The 19,667-nt window shown below is 43.1% G+C and overlaps 1 protein-coding gene across 2 annotated transcripts in view; it reads right to left on the bottom strand.

The window, feature by feature from the left end:
- Nucleotides 1-19,667, bottom strand: part of SBF2 (SET binding factor 2) — an 805,041-nt gene that overhangs the window by 455,123 nt on the left and 330,251 nt on the right. For both annotated transcript variants that reach the window (XM_088476083.1, XM_088476084.1), the window contains exons 4-6: nt 14,499-14,621; nt 13,997-14,107; nt 7,465-7,570 (exon numbers count right to left, since the gene is read on the bottom strand). In XM_088476083.1, the coding sequence (XP_088332209.1) occupies nt 7,465-7,570; nt 13,997-14,107; nt 14,499-14,621 (340 nt within the window). The remainder of the gene's footprint in view (nt 1-7,464; nt 7,571-13,996; nt 14,108-14,498; nt 14,622-19,667) is intronic.

The raw sequence follows: 19,667 nt of genomic DNA, 5'->3' as shown, positions 1-19,667 counted from the left end.
CGCTATTGCAATCCATTATGAATGCAGCTACAAGGCTGATCTTCCTCGCCAAGCGTTCATCGTCTGCTGCTCCGCTCTGTCAGTCCCTCCATTGGTTGCCAGTTTTCTACCATATTCAATACAGGTTATAAATAAAAAGTACACAGTGCTGCGCTTGTAAAGTGTCAGCTGCTCATTAGGTTAAATACAATGAATTGGGTGTTTATGAGCGCTCTACATAAATAAAATAAAATTAATTAAAATAAATAATTATATTAGTGACACCTGTGGAAAAATATTTGCTAAAACGTAGTGTTTATAGCTCCTTTATGAGGATATTGTTTTAAGGTGAGGTCCGGTTTAATACGTAAGTTGGATCGCACTGTATTAGTCCAAAATCTGTCCCTACCTTGCCCTCATAGAGATGATGCAGCAGGACAGGTCCGGATTATGATGTTACGTTGGTGGAAAGCGGCCTGGCCTCGGCTCTCTCTCCACGTGCTGCCGGCGTCTGGCCGTGTGCGGCTGCTATAGATGACGTCAGCGGGACAGTGCGGGTAGTGTAAGCGGCTTCCACGAAGGTCAGCTTGCTGCCGGATACCAATCACCTGAATGCCTCCAACGCGTTTCGTACCATTCGGTACTTTGTCAAGGATAGCATTGGGCTGATCTTAGGTCCTTTATATACCTATAACTTTATTAACTAATTGTTTAAAACACAGGAAGTTGTCACCGGAATCACTTTAATAAAGGCAGTAACCACATGTTTGTCCTGCATTTTTATGGATTCTCCTATAATTTAATAAATAAATACGGTGCCACTGAATTTGTTAAAAAGATTAAAAATAAGAGAAAAAAAAAAAAAAAAGGGGGTGAACGTTATATAGTTATAAAATGCATTTAATTCAATATCGATATTGAGACCAGATGGTTGTAATGTTCTAAGATCATAAATCCACCTGGTTTCATTTCTTTTAAGGCTATCTACAATGTCGCCACCTCTCCAATTTTTGTGGATTTTTTGAATGGCTGTAAACTTCAGACCCATAGGGTTTCTTTGGTGTACAAGGGCAAAATGATTAGACACACTATGGGTCTGTAAGCCTCTCTTTATGTTGTAAATATGTTCAGCTAGCCTTATTTTTATCTTTCGTTAAGTCTGGCCTACATATTGGAGCCCGCAAGGGCATTCCAATAAATAGATCACCTCTTCACTCTCACAAGAAATGAATTCTTTTATTTTATACGTTTTTCCCGTTATATTAGATTTGAATTCATGTTTAGGTTTAGTAGATATTGTTTTTTGATTTTTACACGCTACACAGCTTAAACAGTAGTGATATCCTTTGTTCTTCAATGATTTCTCATGGTCCAAAGGGAAGAAGCTTCTTACTAGTTCCTGTTGCATGTTTTTCGCTTTACGATAAATGATGTGTGGATTTTCAGAAATGTATGAGTTTAAATCAGTATCCAGTTTAAGAACATGCCAATGTTTCTTCAGTAAATCTTCTATTATTGTGATATTGCTGTTGTACTGTGTAATAAATGAAATTCTGTTCTCTGTAGGCTTATTTTTATTTTGATAAGTAATTAATCCTTTCCTTTCTAATTTTTCGGTTTTAAGTATTTGAGTGTCTAATTCTTTCGGTTTGTATCCTTTACTGATGAAATTTGATTTCAATGTTTGACTTTGTTTAACATATTCCTGATTTTCTGTGCAATTTCGTTTTATTCGTCTAAATTGCCCTTCAGGTATGTTCTTAATCCACTGTCTATGGTGATTGCTTGATACAGGTAGGGCATTGTTGCCACTAACTTCATTTATATGAGTTCTCGATTGTAACTGGTTTTCTTTGATATGAATTTCCAAATCGAGGAAAATGACACTTTCTTTACTTGTAACCGTGGTGAATTCTAAATTCAAATAGTTTCTGTTAATGTATTCAATGAATTCTTTTAATTTTTCGTTCGGGCCGTCCCATATAAAGAACACATCGTCGATGTACCTTTTCCAACAGATCAAGTATGACTTGTATTCGTTGTTTTCCCATATGCATTCCTCCTCCCATTTTGAAACAAAGAGATTCGCATAACTGGGTGCGAAGGAGGTTCCCATAGTGGTTCCTCGTTTTTGCAGATAGAACCGCCCCTCGTACCAGAAAAAATTACATGTTAAAATGAATTCAATGATTGTCATGATAAAATTGATCTGTTCATTTTTAATTTCTGTTTTAGTGGAGAGGAAGTATCTCGTACTGTCACATCCATTTTCATGTGATATGCATGTGTACAGGGATTTAACATCGCTTGTACCTAAAATGTATTGTTCCTTCCAGGATATTGTTTCTAAAATTTGTAATATACTAATGGTATCTTTGAGATGGCTTCTTTGTTGGGACACCAGTTCTTGCAGAAAGAAATCTATATATTTGGATAAGTTGCTCGTGATTGAGTTAATGTCTGATATAATCGGCCGGCCGGGAGGGTTCTGTAGGTCTTTATGTAACTTGGGAAGAAAATAAAAAGTTGGAATTTTTGGATTTCTTTCCCAAATGAAATGGAGTTCTTTTTTATTTAGGATTCCCATTTCTAACCCTTCGTTCAAGATTTCTTCTAGTTCTTTTGTGAATTTTCCAGTAGGGTCATTAGATAATAATTGATATGTTTCTGTGTCGCTCAATAGTCGTTCTGCTTCTTGTTTGTACTTTGATTTGCCCATAAGTACAATTCCTCCACCCTTGTCTGCAGGTTTTATAATTATTGAATTGTCCTTTTTTAAAGTTTCTAAACTTCTCTTCTCTTCCGTCGATAGATTCCTTTTTGTTTTTTGTTTCTCTGATAGGGTAGAGATGTCCTTTTCTATTAATTTCTGAAAGGTTTCAATGTGTGGTCCTTTACAATATGTGGGAATGAAAGTTGATCGTGTTTTAAAGTTAGTATGTTTGAAGTATACCTTGTTTTTTTTTTTTTCGTTTTTTTTTTTTTCTCTTATTTTTAATCTTTTTAACAAATTCAGTGGCACCGTATTTATTTATTAAATTATAGGAGAATCCATAAAAATGGAGGACAAACATGTGGTTACTGCCTTTATTAAAGTGATTCCGGTGACAACTTCCTGTGTTTTAAACAATTAGTTAATAAAGTTATAGGTATATAAAGGACCTAAGATCAGCCCAATGCTATCCTTGACAAAGTACCGAATGGTACGAAACGCGTTGGAGGCATTCAGGTGATTGGTATCCGGCAGCAAGCTGACCTTCGTGGAAGCCGCTTACACTACCCGCACTGTCCCGCTGACGTCATCTATAGCAGCCGCACACGGCCAGACGCCGGCAGCACGTGGAGAGAGAGCCGAGGCCAGGCCGCTCTCCACCAACGTAACATCATAATCCGGACCTGTCCCGCTGCATCATCTCTATGAGGGCAAGGTAGGGACAGATTTTGGACTAATACAGTGCGATCCAACTTACGTATTAAACCGGACCTCACCTTAAAACAATATCCTCATAAAGGAGCTATAAACACTACGTTTTAACAAATATTTTTCCACAGGTGCCACTAATATAATTATTTATTTTAATTAATTTTATTTTATTTATGTAGAGCGCTCATAAACACCCAATTCATTATATTCAATACAGAATACTTTTACTTACACATAAGGCTATTAACCAAACCACACCAACAAACATCTCTTCACTTATCTCAAAATATCTCCCAACCTGATCTCTCTGCTCAGCACAAGATCTGCTTCTCTCATCCGTACGCTTTACTTGCTCCCATTCATGGTTACAGGACTTTTTTCGGGCTGCACCCACTCTATGGAATGCCTTACCACGCACATCAAGACTTTCCTCTAGTCTCCAATCCTTCAAGCGTTCCCTGAAAACTCATCTCTTCAGACAAGCTTATTAGATTCCAGAACCGCCCACATAATCTTCATAGCTACCATATCTAATTACATCCCCTCTCACAGTCCACGCATAACCTCACACATTCTCTCTTTCACATGCTCCTGACATTTAGCCAACATTAGAGTTTGACTGGATCATGCAGCCCACCAAGAAATTCTGCGTTCTGGCTGGACCAAATGCGATAAATAGCAACTATCCTTGTATATCAATGCCTATTTTCCCGATAGATTGTAAGCTTGCGAGCAGGGCCTTCCTACCTATATATCCGTCTGTTATTACCCAGTTTTGTTTTATTAATGTTTCCAATTGTAAAGCGCAACGGAATATGCTGCGCTATATAAAAAACTGTTAATAAAATAAATAAAAACTTGCTGACATTCTGGCTGCCCCCTCCGGGAGGGCTAGGAGTGACACAGCATATAGGGACGTGGCTGGTGAATTACTTAACGTTAGGGGCGGGGTGGGGGAGGGGCATGACCGTGCAATCATGTCATCGTGTCCCTCACCTGCTGTACAATGCAGAGATTACCAGCATTGTGAAGCAGGGGGCGGGTCAAATTGCCTCATCGCCGCCCCCAACCTGCTGCGGGGGTATGTGTGGGGGTGAGTGAGGGTATGGGGGTATGCAGGCAAATGGGAGACTTGCTCGGTTTTCCAGGTGGCTGGGAGCGCCATCCGAATTTTGGGAGAATCCCGACCATTCCGGAACAGTAGGCAGGTATGACTTTATTACTGACAAAAAGCAAATGAAACAATAATACAATTTTAAATTTGTACTAAAAATCTAGAAGTGTACAGTTCATGGTTGGTTTCTACAGACTCCCTATTCCATGCCACATAGAACAAAGAATTGCACCAGATGTGCCTCTTATTCTCCACCACCCTTGTCTGCAGACATGTTGGATGACCTGAAGCTCCAACGCTGAATAATAAATATTATAAGATAGCTCCCTTCAGCTTGCATGCTGACCAATGGTACAAAATCAGCCATCACACATTAAAACCTTTTTTTTGCACAGTAACTTTACATTTCATGTAATTTACAAATTTTTGTTAACAAATGAACATAAAAGTCCTTTATAGATGTAAAAACGGGAGCTCAGACACCTAACAGTACAATACAGCCATTCTTCTCATTTCCTAGATGTATTAGATTTAGTAGATGTAGAAGTGTAATTGCTTGTTCCAAGAAAGAACATTCTCCAGTGGTGCAACAGTGTCCCAAGCACAATGGGTATTATATTATTACATGACGACGGGATTTGGACTGGTGGTTATAGAACAAGAAAAGAGGAGATACAGCCCCGTCAGTGAGAGGACCCCAACATTGCTATATAGGGATTATGCAACCACAGCTGTTACAGTATATCTATGGTAAACACAACTTACTGGAAGACCTCCGGCCCCAGACGCGTGACTAGTTATGGCATGTTACAGTATATCTATGGAATACACAACTTACTGGAAGACCTCCGGCCCACACACGCGACTAGTTATGGCATGTTACAGTATATCTATGGTAAACACAACTTACTGGAAGACCTCCGGCCCCCACACTCGACTAGTTATGGCATGTTACAGTATATCTATGGTAAACACAACTTACTGGAAGACCTCCGGCCCACACACATGACTAGTTATGGCATGTTACAGTATATCTATGGTAAACACAACTTACTGGAAGACCTAAGGCCGCACACACATGACTAGTTATGGCATGTTACAGTATATCTATGGTAAACACAACTTACTGGAAGACCTCCGGCCCCACACACATGACTAGTTATGGCATGTTACAGTATTTCTATGGTAAACACAACTTACTGGAAGACCTCCGGCCCCACACACATGACTAGTTATGGCATGTTACAGTATTTCTATGGTAAACACAACTTACTGGAAGACCTCCGGCCCTACACACGCAACTAGTTATGGCATGTTACAGTATATCTATGGTAAACACAACTTACTGGAAGACCTCCGGCCCCACACACGCAACTAGTTATGGCATGTTACAGTATATCTATGGTAAACACAACTTACTGGAAGACCTCCGGCCCCACACACATGACTAGTTATGGCATGTTACAGTATATCTATGGTAAACACAACTTACTGGAAGACCTCCGGCACCACACACGTGACTAGTTATGGCATGTTACAGTATATCTATGGTAAACACAACTTACTGGAAGACCTAAGGCCGCACACACATGACTAGTTATGGCATGTTACAGTATATCTATGGTAAACACAACTTACTGGAAGACCTCCGGCCCCACACACATGACTAGTTATGGCATGTTACAGTATTTCTATGGTAAACACAACTTACTGGAAGACCTCCGGCCCCACACACATGACTAGTTATGGCATGTTACAGTATTTCTATGGTAAACACAACTTACTGGAAGACCTCCGGCCCTACACACGCGACTAGTTATGGCATGTTACAGTATATCTATGGTAAACACAACTTACTGGAAGACCTCCGGCCCCACACACGCAACTAGTTATGGCATGTTACAGTATATCTATGGTAAACACAACTTACTGGAAGACCTCCGGCCCCACACACATGACTAGTTATGGCATGTTACAGTATATCTATGGTAAACACAACTTACTGGAAGACCTCCGGCACCACACACGTGACTAGTTATGGCATGTTACAGTATATCTATGGTAAACACAACTTACTGGAAGACCTCCGGCCAACACACGTGACTAGTTATGGCATGTTACAGTATATCTATGGTAAACACAACTTACTGGAAGACCTCCGGCCCCACACACATGACTAGTTATGGCATGTTACAGTATATCTATGGTAAACACAACTTACTGGAAGACCTCCGGCCCCACACACGACTAGTTATGGCATGTTACAGTGAAATACAAGTCTGATATAGTCACCAACAGAGAGAAGGAATGCAAGTACACAATGGGTGATATACAGATGGTTTTTAGTCTAGTTGTTACAGAGATTTAGTGAGATGGACTCGCTGCTTGCACAATGCTGCTGATGTATAAATTATACTGACAGCTCCAAAAACTTTCCTTCTGTGTAAATAGGAGCAGCCAATCTCAGCTGGCACAGACCTGAGCGGACAGCATCTTCAAAATAGTCTCTCATTAAAAATAACATTAAACAAAGCAATTATTACTCTTCATATCATTGCAGATTTACATTATAAGTCTCAATTAAGTGGTCAATGTTCAGTGCGCTGCCAACAATAGGTGGCAGTGTTACCCGTGATCGTGATGCTGTGGTCTATAGCCTAGTGGGAAGCCAGGACAGAAGAGCTCAAAGAGATGTGACCGCTGGCCAATAGACAGAGAAAAGCACTGGTTCCATAGCCAGGGCCCAAACAACGCCTCAAGTGGTCTAATGATTGTATAAGACATAGCAAAATGTTACAGCTTTAGGCACTGGGAGCATCAAATCCTAACAGGAAAAGCATTAAAAAGTATATTGCTTTTATAGTGACTCTTCTACATAATGTCCAATTAAGATCCATTACAATGCAGCAGACCTGGAATGAAAGTAGTGCTGGGGTGACAGTCTTACCTAACTGCTGAAACAGAAGGGCCACACTTGTCCCCGTCACAGGGAGGCTGTCACACAGGGGAGTTTGGATCAGCTGCCGGTCCCCAGCCCCCAAGGAGAAGAGTTTCTGCAGAGAAATAGTCACAGTGACACATGTATCATGTATGAAGCTACAGACATGGTGAGATCAGGAGGATTACATGGGCTCATCATTACTGGCAGACAGAAGCAAGGCATGGAACATACGACTATGTGTGTGAGAATTGTAACTTTCAGCAGTAGAGATACTGGCCTGTGTCTCATTATAATTACAGAAGCATGTATATATAACCCACTGCACTTTACTGCAGGCTACCATTGCTCTCAGGCAATTGGCAATATTATAAATAAAGTACAATCATCATCATCAACAATAATCTATATAATAAGCGAGAAAGCCTGTCTGTCTGTCCTTTATGCATGGTCCTTTTGGACCTAGCCCCACAAAATGTGGCAGGGTGGTGTAGTTTGACCAGGATTAGGTTTTGGCCTATTTTTGAACTTTGTCAGGGCCACAATCCCTAAAAATGAAGACACTTAATTTACACAGATTCTGTGGCTTGTTCCAGTGGAAATTGTCAGCCTGCCAAAAACATGTGAGAAAGCTACAAAAGTTTAATTTTATCCTCAGTCTGAGCAAACTTGATGACTCATGCAAGTTCATATTAAATCCAGAGCCTCTGTGTTTGCATGCAAGGGTGTAAGTAGAACTTTGAGGGCCACATAGCCAGATCTTAAAAGTGCCCCCCCATAGGTAAAAAAAAAAAAAAAAATGCATTTGTCCCCACACAGAGCATATTCATGTTATGCCACACAGTAGTATCCCTTATACACATTATGCCAGGCAGCAGTATAGGGTTTCCGCTAGGCTGCTTTAGAGGGTGCCGTGCCCTGCCCAATTTCAAAAGGGCAGAATGTGCCCCACCCTTTTGGCGGTGCCCCGTGAAAACAACCTGACGGGTACCAGCCCCACCCGCAGGATGCAGTGATCACCGTCAGTAAATAGATATTCATGATTAGGGGAGAACTTGGGGGCACGCCCCCAAGAGTGATGAATAGAGGGCACATCTTAAAGATGTACCCCCTTTTCCCATGGTCATGCCCCCTTTTGGGCTCTCACTGGTTTATTTGAAAGGATGAATGCAATTCACCAGTTCCTAAGCAATGTGAGTGGTATATACATTTTGAGAGACCGTTATATGCTAAATCCATTTTAGGAAAGACAAACTGGTTTGATCGGTACTGTATATGTATGAAAGGAAGAAATAAATGTGGTTAGCTCCTTTGAAATGTAAGATGTAATTATTTATATTTAGTAAGATAGTTAGATTGGTTAAGGGACACAGGGTGGGTTTATCCCCTGTGGTATTGTGTGTAACAATAATGATAAAAAAGGGCCTGCAAGCCCAAAAGTGTAGATATGCTCTGACTGAGAAGAGAATACTTCTGTAACACCTGTATGCTGTAAATGGTCCCCAACACATTTAGTGATGGGACCTTTTCTTTTAAGGACATTTGAGCAATAAACATCTTGCCTTTAAGACGATACATCTACTTGTATCCTGTGACCAACAGAATAGTGCAACCGCTGTTCTACTCTCTGGCTGTTCTGGATTGAGTCTAGTGTCTCCAAGCTGAAGCCCTTGGCTAGCTACCGTGTAGAGACTGCTCCATGGTGAGGGACCAGTGTAAGTTAGCCGACACTATCCAGGTAGTCTTGCAGCAGCGTGCCCACACATACCCAGAAGTGGTTCCAGGTGCCGGCATAGAAGCCTGGGAGAAGTGGTTCCAGTTGACAGTGTGGGAGTCTGGGTGTTCCAAGTACCGCTATGTGGAGCTTGGTGGTGGCAGCAAAGTACCCACCTACCGCGTAGTGGGCAGAGTCAGTGACAGGCGGCTACTGATGGTAAGCGGGAATACTCCAAGATCTGGTGGGATCAAAAAATAGTCTGTGATCGCCTGGCGGAGTAAGGTCATTAGGTCACAGATATTGGTGGCACAGCAGTGGGAAAATCCCAGGCAGCTTTTTAGTCACCAGATTAGAGAAGCGGAGTTGCTCAGGAAAGGAATTACTGCAGGTGAATGCACAGGATGGATCAGGATGGAGACCAATGGATGCTCCAAGGTACCACTGAATGACTGGTGGGAAACCGAGAAACCAAGAATGAGCAGATGCTCATCATCCAAAATTGGCATGACGAGCAGGCACAACCGGCTGTGGTACCCAAGGAATCGTCGCCAGCTGCTAGACCCATAAAGTTTATCAGATTTGCGGACAGTGATTTAAATATTGATGGACATCTACAAGTTTTTGAAAAGACCTGCAAACTCAATGATTTGCCTAAGTAGGAGTGGGTCAGACACCTAGTACACACGCTGCATAGAAAGGTACCTGAGGCCTATCGAGGAGTGGTCACAGAGGACTGCAGAGTCTATAACAAGTCGTAAGGGCCCTCCTACAGTGATACTTTATCACTCCTGAGTCCAACAAGAAAAAGTTCTGGGACTTGCCCAAGAACCTAACATCACCCATGAGAGGTTTACCACCCGGCTGCAGCAGTACAAGATTAAGTGATCTGGTACCACCCCATGGATTGCACTGATTGACCTGATTTGCCAGGAGCAATTTTACCGCAGGTGCATCCCAGAGGTGAAGGAGTCTATGCTAGATCGGGAGACATCTTCAGTAACTTAAAAATAATGGCCCAGCTAGCCGATAAACATGTGAAAACCCCAAAGGATTGTACATACAAGGGGACACACCGCACATGTGCAGTATGGGTCCGGCGCCTGCGCAGATTTCCGTCATTAGGAACTGGTGTTCAGCAGTGCACAACTGAATAATGCCCAGTCACCTGCATGGCCAAGCGGACACCCCAAAAATATGTGGGGGCATTTGCAGCTGGTCAAAGTGGGGCCCCTGCAGGGAGATGGCCTAAGAGACTCTGGAGCTTCAATCACCGTAGTGAGCCCCCACCTTATTAACCCTGCTGCAGTATTGCAGGGTCGCACTGACAAAGTGACCATGGCAGAGGAAATGAAGCAAGAGGTAACCATGGCAATGGTCTACCTGGGAAGCTGGCCAAGAGTTGCGAGATGTTGCCATCATGGATGGCCTCCCAACCAATGTGGTCCTGAGAAATTATGATGGTGGAATCGTTATCACGTTTGCCATCACCTGGAGTCAAGTTTCCAGACTACAGTCTACATCTGCACCAGAGCAGCCCAGAGGAAAAGACCACAGCGGCTAGACAATTGCCATCACAGCCAATCATAGCATCAATCAGCCCAGAGGAGTCAACCACATCGGTTAGACCAGCGCAGTTACCGAGCATGCCTTTTGCTTCTGGTATGCCTACATCCACTAGCAATGCAGAGGATGTTGGTTCCAGCTCGTTGGATCCTGTTAGGGTGCCCAGGCATGCTCCTGTCCCTAGTGGTTTGCCACCTCCAGCTGTATGAGTGACCACACTGATTTCCCTATGACTGATCCCAACCAGAATGACCCTAAAGATCCTAACCCAGGCCCCCATGTCGAGTGACCCAACTTAGAAGGAAGGTAGATGTGACCCATTTCAGCTCTCTGACCCATCTCAGAAAGGCATGAGACGCAATTCTGGCAGCTGCCTTTCAGGGATCGGGCAGTGATTGTGACGTGGCGGGAAGAGTTAGGGTACAGGGTAGCCATGGAGGTAGAAAAGGATGTACCAGACAGGGAACATGGACAACTGGTGTACACAGGGAGCTTTCATGTGCAACTGGTGTATGTTGCCCATGAAACCCATTTGAACAGTAACCCGGGGATGGACCTTACACTGACAAATTAAGGTACTTAAAAGTACAGCAATTAATAGTGATCTTTTGCCTGGAGCCATATTTCCAAGCACGATTCATAATTAGTTTTCTTTGGTTGTCACTGTCGCTTACCCCGTTTCCCTCTACACTGTTGGATTTTGGTCCTGGGCCTAATGGTAAAACTGCAGTTTACCATTATGCATCTCAGGATTGGTATTTCTTTCCGATTTTTATTTTGCGTTATGTTTTGCCCCTCTCAATCCCGTTGTCCTTTGTTCTTTACCTGCCACCTCCTCTGCTGTTACCTCTGCTGTTGCACGCGATGAATAAAGGCCCCCATTCATCAGCAATCGATTGTGGCAATTCTGCAATTTGCAGATGATTGTGTATAAAAATCTGCACTGTATGAGGCTTCACAGACCGCAGATTGCAACCAAAAAGTGATTGGAATTGTTAAATCAGATTGTCCAACATGTGGGATGTCACAGATGGATTGGGGCTGTAGATTGCTAGTGTATGGACATGATAAGCAGATTTGCAGACTGTTACTAGTAAAATGCTGGAGCCTTTCAAGATTGTCAGATCTGTGTTTACTGCAATCAATCTGCAAATCACTGAAAAAGATCTGTAATGTATGGGCGCAGATTGCTAGATTGGGAAATCATAAAATAGGGCAATAAATCTTCAAATTGTTCAATTGTGGTTTTCAGATTACTGATGTATGGGGACCTATAGTCATTGCCTCAAATTGCTGATGTATGGGGCCTATAGTCATGGCCTCAGATTGCTGATGTATGGGGCCTATAGTCATGGCGTCAGATTGCTGATGTATGGGGGGGCCTATAGTCATTGCCTCAGATTGCTGATGTATGGGGCCTATAGTCATGGCCTCAGATTGCTGATGTATGGGGCCTATAGTCATGGCCTCAGATTGCTGACGTATGGGGGCCTATAGTCATGGCCCCAGATTGCTGATGTATGGGGGCCTATAGTCATTGCCTCAGATTGCTGATGTATGGGGGCCTATAGTCATTGCCTCAGATTGCTGATGTATGGGGCCTATAGTTATTGCCTCAGATTGCTGATGTATGGGGGGGGCCTATAGTCATGACCTCAGATTGCTGATGTATGGGGGGCCTATAGTCATGGCCTCAGATTGCTGATGTATGGGGGCCTATGGTCATTGCCTCAGATTGCTGATGTATGGGGGGGCCTATAGTCATGGCCTCAGATTGCTGATGTATGGGGGCCTATAGTCATTGCCTCAGATTGCTGATGTATGGGGGCCTATAGTTATTGCCTCAGCTTGCTGATGTATGGGGGGGCCTATAGTCATGGCCTCAGATTGCTTATGTATGGGGGCCTATAGTCATTGCCTCAGATTGCTGATGTATGGGGGCCTATAGTCATTGCCTCAGATTGCTGATGTATGGGGGCCTATAGTTATTGCCTCAGATTGCTGATGTATGGGGGGGCCTATAGTCATTGCCTCAGATTGCTGATGTATGGGGCCTATAGTCATTGCCTCAGATTGCTGATGTTTGGGGCCTATAGTCATGGCCCCAGATTGCTGATGTATGGGGGCCTATAGTTATTGCCTCAGATTGCTGAAGTATGGGGGCCTATAGTCATTGCCTCAGACTGCTGATGTATGGGGACCTATAGTCATGGCCTCAGATTGCTGATGTATGGGGGGGGCTATAGTCATGGCCTCAGATTGCTGATGTATGGGGCCTATAGTCATGGCCCCAGATTGCTGATGTATGGGGGCCTATAGTCATTGCCTCAGATTGCTGATGTATGGGGGCCTATAGTCATTGCCTCAGACTGCTGATGTATGGGGGCCTATAGTCATGGCCTCAGATTGCTGATGTATGGGGGGCCTATAGTTATTGCCTCAGATTGCTGATGTATGGAGGCCTATAGTTAAATATTGTCTCTGTTAATGTTACGGGACTCCATGTTCCTGACGGGCAGTCCCGTGTGCCCTGTGAACTGCAGGCAGAGAAGGCTAATGTTGCCTTTCTCCAGGAAACGCACTTCCGACAAGACACCACCTCTCAGGAATAGGGACTTCCCCCAGTGGTTATGTCTCCAACAACCCAGAGGGTAAGACCTTGAAAGTTGCCATCTTATTTGCACAACATGTCTCCGTAACTGCACCACTGGCTGTACAGAGAATCATTAATAGCTGTGCCTGTGTGACACAATAGATTGTCCTCAACAAGTACCTCTGACACTACACACACTTCTCAAAGGTCTTCTAGACTAAAAACAAAGTGCTATAATCGTGCCAGGAATCTAGGAATCACGGGGCCCAGTACAAGTGTCCCCTTCGTACCCCCCTGTTGCCGAGCCCACCTCCCAAAGTCAAATAGGAAATCATAAGAAAATGAAAGGTAACAGGAATAAGAAGCTTAATAAAAAAAAATAACTTCCACAGTAACGCAGAGATTTGATTTGATTCCTCTGTATATTTGCACTTACTGTCTCTGGGAGTGAATTGCAGGTTTCTTGCCTCTTGTAGACCTTAAGTAGACTGCAATGTGGTAGTGTCTCTGTGATCAATATGGGAAACATGGCTAGCTCAGGACCATCACACCTAACCCTTCAATTAAAACTTGTCAAGGGCAAATCTAGCATTAAATGGCACAAATAAAGTCACAAAAAAATTTGTTAATATAAATATTCCTTTCATCTTGCAGAGCTTCCCGCTTACCTGAGAGCCGCCAGCAGACGGGATGATGCATGTTAGCAAGTTCGCAACCAGAGTCTCCAGTGACACATTCAGACTGTCGACATAAACCGTGTAGATCAACCCAAGGCAGGCCTGGTAACAGGAAAGATATTATAACAAGGCCGTCAGTATAAAATATGCGAGACACAGTATCAATAAACCATGGCGCCGTGTAAATGAGCCCTGAAACATGTTACAGATGCCGCAGTACCGTGTGCCCATAGGAGACCTTTACATCACAGGACTCTCCAATAAACCCAAGCTATGATATATAGTCTTCTTTAATTGGGGGGTGCTCCCCTACATCAACAGGTCCCCCGAAGAGTCTATTCACAACAATGTGCAGTGTATGAGCGAGGTGCACGGACGAACAGCTACCTGTCTGAGACAAGCATTAAACTGAACACCTCTAAAAAAGCGCATGCGTCTAAATATCTGAAATATAGAGTGTGTCAGTTTGATACATACATGAGTCTATACATACCCGGAAAATCTCTGGATAATCTAATCTGGACACCAGCACCAAACTCTTAGGAGCAAAAACTTCAGCAGGTTGGATTAAACCGGTGACATCGTCATCGCCATCACTGTGATCTCGCTTTGTTCCCTGTAGAACACAAGAATTACACGGTTACCATGAGGACATTCATTGTGGATAATAAATTAAAATGCAGTTACATCATGTCTACATGATCACTGAGAACACAAAACATGAATTTCACTTGTAGCTAGAACTGGACACTACCAATGAGAGAGAGGGGGACAAGAGACTTGGAACAAAATGATTCACTTGCAAAGTGTGGAGGCAGCAATTCTGTAATATGATTCAATATTCTCAGCACTTCTATAGCAACACTGCAGCACGTGGGTTAGCCCACAAATCAGTGATATCCATGGCTCCCATTGAGTGGATTGGCTGCATTGTCATTAATACCACTGACTACTAATGACTGGATAAGCTGCATTCTTAGTGATGTCACTGGCTCCTAGTGTCATGATATGATGCATTCTTAGTGATGTCACTGGTTCCTAGTGACTGGATAAGCTGCATTCTCAGTGATGTCATTGACTCCTAGTGTCAGGATACGGCCTTATTTCAGCTCTCACACTGATCCCTAGTGCTATATTATTCAGCTCTCACGCTGATCCCTAGTGCTAATTATTATTCAGCTCTTACGCTGATCCCTAGTACTATATTATACAGCTCTCACGCTGATCCCTAGTGCTATATTATTCAGCTCTCACGCTGATCCCTAGTGCTATATTATTCAGCTCTCACGTTGATCAGTAGTGCTATATTATTCAGCTCTCACGCTGATCCCTAGTGCTAATTATTATTCAGCTCTTACGCTGATCCCTAGTACTATATTATACAGCTCTCACGCTGATCCCTAGTGCTATATTATTCAGCTCTCACGCTGATCCCTAGTGCTATATTATTCAGCTCTCACACTGATCCCTAGTGCTATATTATTCAGCTCTCACGCTGATCCCTAGTGCTATATTATTCAGCTCTCACGTTGATCAGTAGTGCTATATTATTCAGCTCTCACGCTGATCCCTAGTGCTATATTATTCAGCTCTCACGCTGATCCCTAGTGGTATATTATTCAGCTCTCACGCTGATCCCTAGTGCTATATTATACAGCTCTCACGCTGATCCCTAGTGCTATATTATTCAGCTCTCACGCTGATCCCTACAGGTATATTATTCAGCTCTCACACTGATCCCTAGTGCTATATTATTCAGCTCTCACGCTGATCCCTAGTGCTATATTATTCAGCTCTCATGCTGATCCCTAGTGCTATATTATTCAGCTCTCACGCTGATCCCTAGTGCTATATTATTCAGCTCTCACGCTGATCCCTAGTGCTATATTATACAGCTCTCACGCTGATCCCCAGTGCTATATTATACAGCTCTCACGCTGATCCCCAGTGGTATATTATTCGGCTCTCACGCTGATCCCTAGTGGTATATTATACAGCTCTCACGCTGATCCCAAGTGCTATATTATTCATCTCTCACGCTGATCCCTACTGGTATATTATTCAGCTCTCACGCAGATCCCTAGTGCTATATTATTCAGCTCTCACGCTGCTCCTAGTGCTATATTATACAGCTCTCACGCTGCTCCTAGTGCTATATTATACAGCTCTCACGCTGATCCCTAGTGGTATATTATTCAGCTCTCACGCTGATCCCTAGTGCTATATTATTCAGCTCTCACGCTGATCCCTAGTGCTATATTATTCAGCTCTCACGCTGATCCCTAGAGCTATATTATTCAGCTCTCACACTGATCCCTAGTGCTATATTATTCAGCTCTCACGTTGATCCCTAGTGCTATATTATTCAGCTCTCACGCTGATCCCTGGTGCTATATTATTCAGCTCTCACGCTGATCACTAGTGCTATATTATTCAGCTCTCACGCTGATCCCTAGTGCTATATTATTCAGCTCTCACGCTGATCCCTAGTGCAATATTATTCAGCTCTCACGCTGATCCCTAGTGCTATATTATTCAGCTCTCACGCTGATCCCTAGTGCTATATTATACAGCTCTCACGCTGATCCCTAGTGCTATATTATTCAGCTCTCACGCTGATCCCTAGTGCTATATTATTCAGCTCTCACGCTGATCCCTAGTGCTATATTATACAGCTCTCACGCTGATCCCTAGTGCTATATTATTCAGCTCTCACGCTGATCCCTAGTACTATATTATTCAGCTCTCACGCTGATCCCTAGTGCTATATTATTCAGCTCTCACGCTGATCCCTAGTGCTATATTAATCAGCTCTCACGCTGATCCCTAGTGGTATATTAATCAGCTCTCACGCTGATCCCTAGTGGTATATTAATCAGCTCTCACGCTGATCCCTAATGGTATATTATTCAGCTCTCACGCTGATCCCTAGTACTATATTATACAGCTCTCACGCTGATCCCTAGTGCTATATTATACAGCTCTCACGCTGATCCCTAGTGCTATATTAATCAGCTCTCACGCTGATGCCTAGTGCTATATTATTCAGCTCTCACGCTGATCCCTAGTGCTATATTATTCAGCTCTCACGCTGATCCCTAGTGCTATATTATTCAGCTCTCACGCTGATCCCTAGTTCTATATTATTCAGCTCTCACGCTGATCCCTAGTGCTATATTATTCAGCCCTCACGCTGATCCCTAGTGCTATTATTCAGCTTACACACTGATCCCTAGTGCTATATTATTCAGCTCTCACGCTGATCCCTAGTGCTATATTATTCAGCTTTCACACTGATCCCTAGTGCTATATTATTCAGCTCACGCTGATCCCTAGTGGTATATTATTTCAGCTCTCACGCTGATCCCTAGTGCTTTATTATTTCAGTTATCACGCTGATCCTTAGTACTATATTATTTCAGCTCTCACGCTGATCCCTAAATGCTATATTATTTCAGCTCTCACGCTGATCCCTAAGTGCTATATTATTTCAGCTCTCACACTGATCCCTAGTGCTATATTATTCAGCTTTCACACTGATCCCTAGTGCTATATTATTCAGCTCACGCTGATCCCTAGTGCTTTATTATTTCAGTTATCACGCTGATCCTTAGTACTATATTATTTCAGCTCTCACGCTGATCCCTAAGTGCTATATTATTTCAGCTCTCACGCTGATCCCGTGTGTTATATTATTTCAACTCTCACGTTGATCCCTAAGTGCTATATTATACAGCTCTCACGCTGATCCCTAGTGCTATATTATTTCAGCTCTCACGCTGATCCCGTGTGTTATATTATTTCAACTCTCACGCTGATCCCTAGTGCTATATTATTTCAGCTCTCACGCTGATCCCTTTTGTTATATATTATTCAGCTCACATGATCATCCCTAGTTATTCAGCTCACACACTGACCTCTAGTGTTATATCTTTACTGTCTCCGTGCTGGGCTCCTGTGAATTAACTCTGTACCATATCCTGCATCTGGATTCAAATGCACACAGTACCCTAATTCTGCGTTTGGATCACAAGTGCTCTCAGCAACCTATCCTACGTCTGGATACTAGTGCCCTCAGTAACCTATCCTGTGTCTGGATCACAAGTGCTCTCAATACACTATCTCTAGTCTCAAGTGATATTCCCCAGTGTACTTCCTAGGAGTTATTCTCCAGTGAACCTTCTATGTGCAATTCTCCACTGTATTCCTTACAAGTAATCCTGAAGTGTATTTCCTACGTGACGCTCCTCAGTGTATCTTCTACGAGTTATTCTCTAGTGAATCTTCCATGTGCCATTCTCCAATGAACTTTCTGTATGCAATTCTCCAGTGTTTTCCCTATGTGTAATTCTTCAGTGAACATTACACCTATTAGCCTCCAGTGTATCTTCTATGAAACTTTCTCCAGTGATACCCTTACGTGCCCTCTAGTTTAGACTCTACAAGTCATCCTTCCAGGACATTATCTACGTGTCTCTCACCAGTGTGTTCTTTACAAGTTATTTCCCAGTGTGGGTAGTTATCTCTCTTTACCCTGCCATCTTGTTTCATTGCTAGTTTCCGGGTACCTGACCTGAGGGCTGCAACCTGCTCACTGGGTGCCGCTAAGCCCAAATCCCATTTGGAGGGGTCACTGGTGAAAAACACCAGTGGGTTAGACTCTGCGCCTCAGGTCAGGTCTTGCCAACACTCGGATCTAGCTAAGGAAGAAGACATACCTACTTCCTCCTCATCTGCAGTCACTCCACACCCTAGTACTCCGACTTCCAGCTCTCATTCCGAAGTTTCCTGTGCGTTGTTGTGACATCTAGTGAGTGGATATGCTGAATTCTTAGTGATGTCACTGGTTCATAGTAAGTGGATAGGCTGTATTCTTAGTGATGTCACTTGATCCTAGTGACTGGATATGCTGCATTCTTACTGATGTCACTGGATCCTAGTGAGTGGATAGGCTGCTTTCTTAGTGATGTCACTGGCTCCTGGTCACTGGATATGCAGCATTTTTAGTGCTGTCACTGGTTCCTAGTGAATGGATTGACTGCAATCTCAGTGATGCAACTTGTTCCTAGTGAATGGATAGGCTGCATTCTTAGTGATGTCACTGTCTCCTAGTGAGACGATGGGCTACATTTTAATTTACACCTAGTGCCAGTGAATAGATAGGCTGCATACGCAATGATGTCACTGGCTCCTAGTGAATGTATAGGCTGGACTCTCAGTGACATTGATGGCTCTTAGTGACTGGGCATTCTACATTCTGTGACGGGATTGGTTCTTAGTAAATGGATAGGCTGCATTCGCAATGATGTCGGTGGTTCATAGTAAATGTTAAGGCTGTATTCTCGATGATACCAGTGGTTGCTAATAAATAGATAGGGGTCATTCTCATGAGTATGGGTCCAGCCCATAACATACCTTCACTGCATAAATGCAACAGTTGCCCTTTGAATTATATTATGTTATAATATATTATTGTTTCTAATTAACTGTGCAATGATTTGGTGTCACAGTGAAAGGAACAGCAGAAAATGTTGTTACCGCCCTCATAATAAGACAGCAGAGATGCTGACGATACACAGGACCCCCTGCAGCTTGGCAGAAATGTTGTTGTACAAAGACTGATGGTTATGGAAAGGCTGGAATGAGAGTACAGATTTATTGC

Source organism: Taudactylus pleione, unplaced genomic scaffold (genome assembly GCF_031769625.1).
Source record: "Taudactylus pleione unplaced genomic scaffold, aTauple2 ptg000182l, whole genome shotgun sequence".
Lineage (NCBI taxonomy): Eukaryota > Metazoa > Chordata > Amphibia > Anura > Myobatrachidae > Taudactylus > Taudactylus pleione.
The sequence above is the reverse complement of the archived record's forward strand: the minus strand, read 5'-3'. Positions and strand labels throughout refer to the sequence as shown.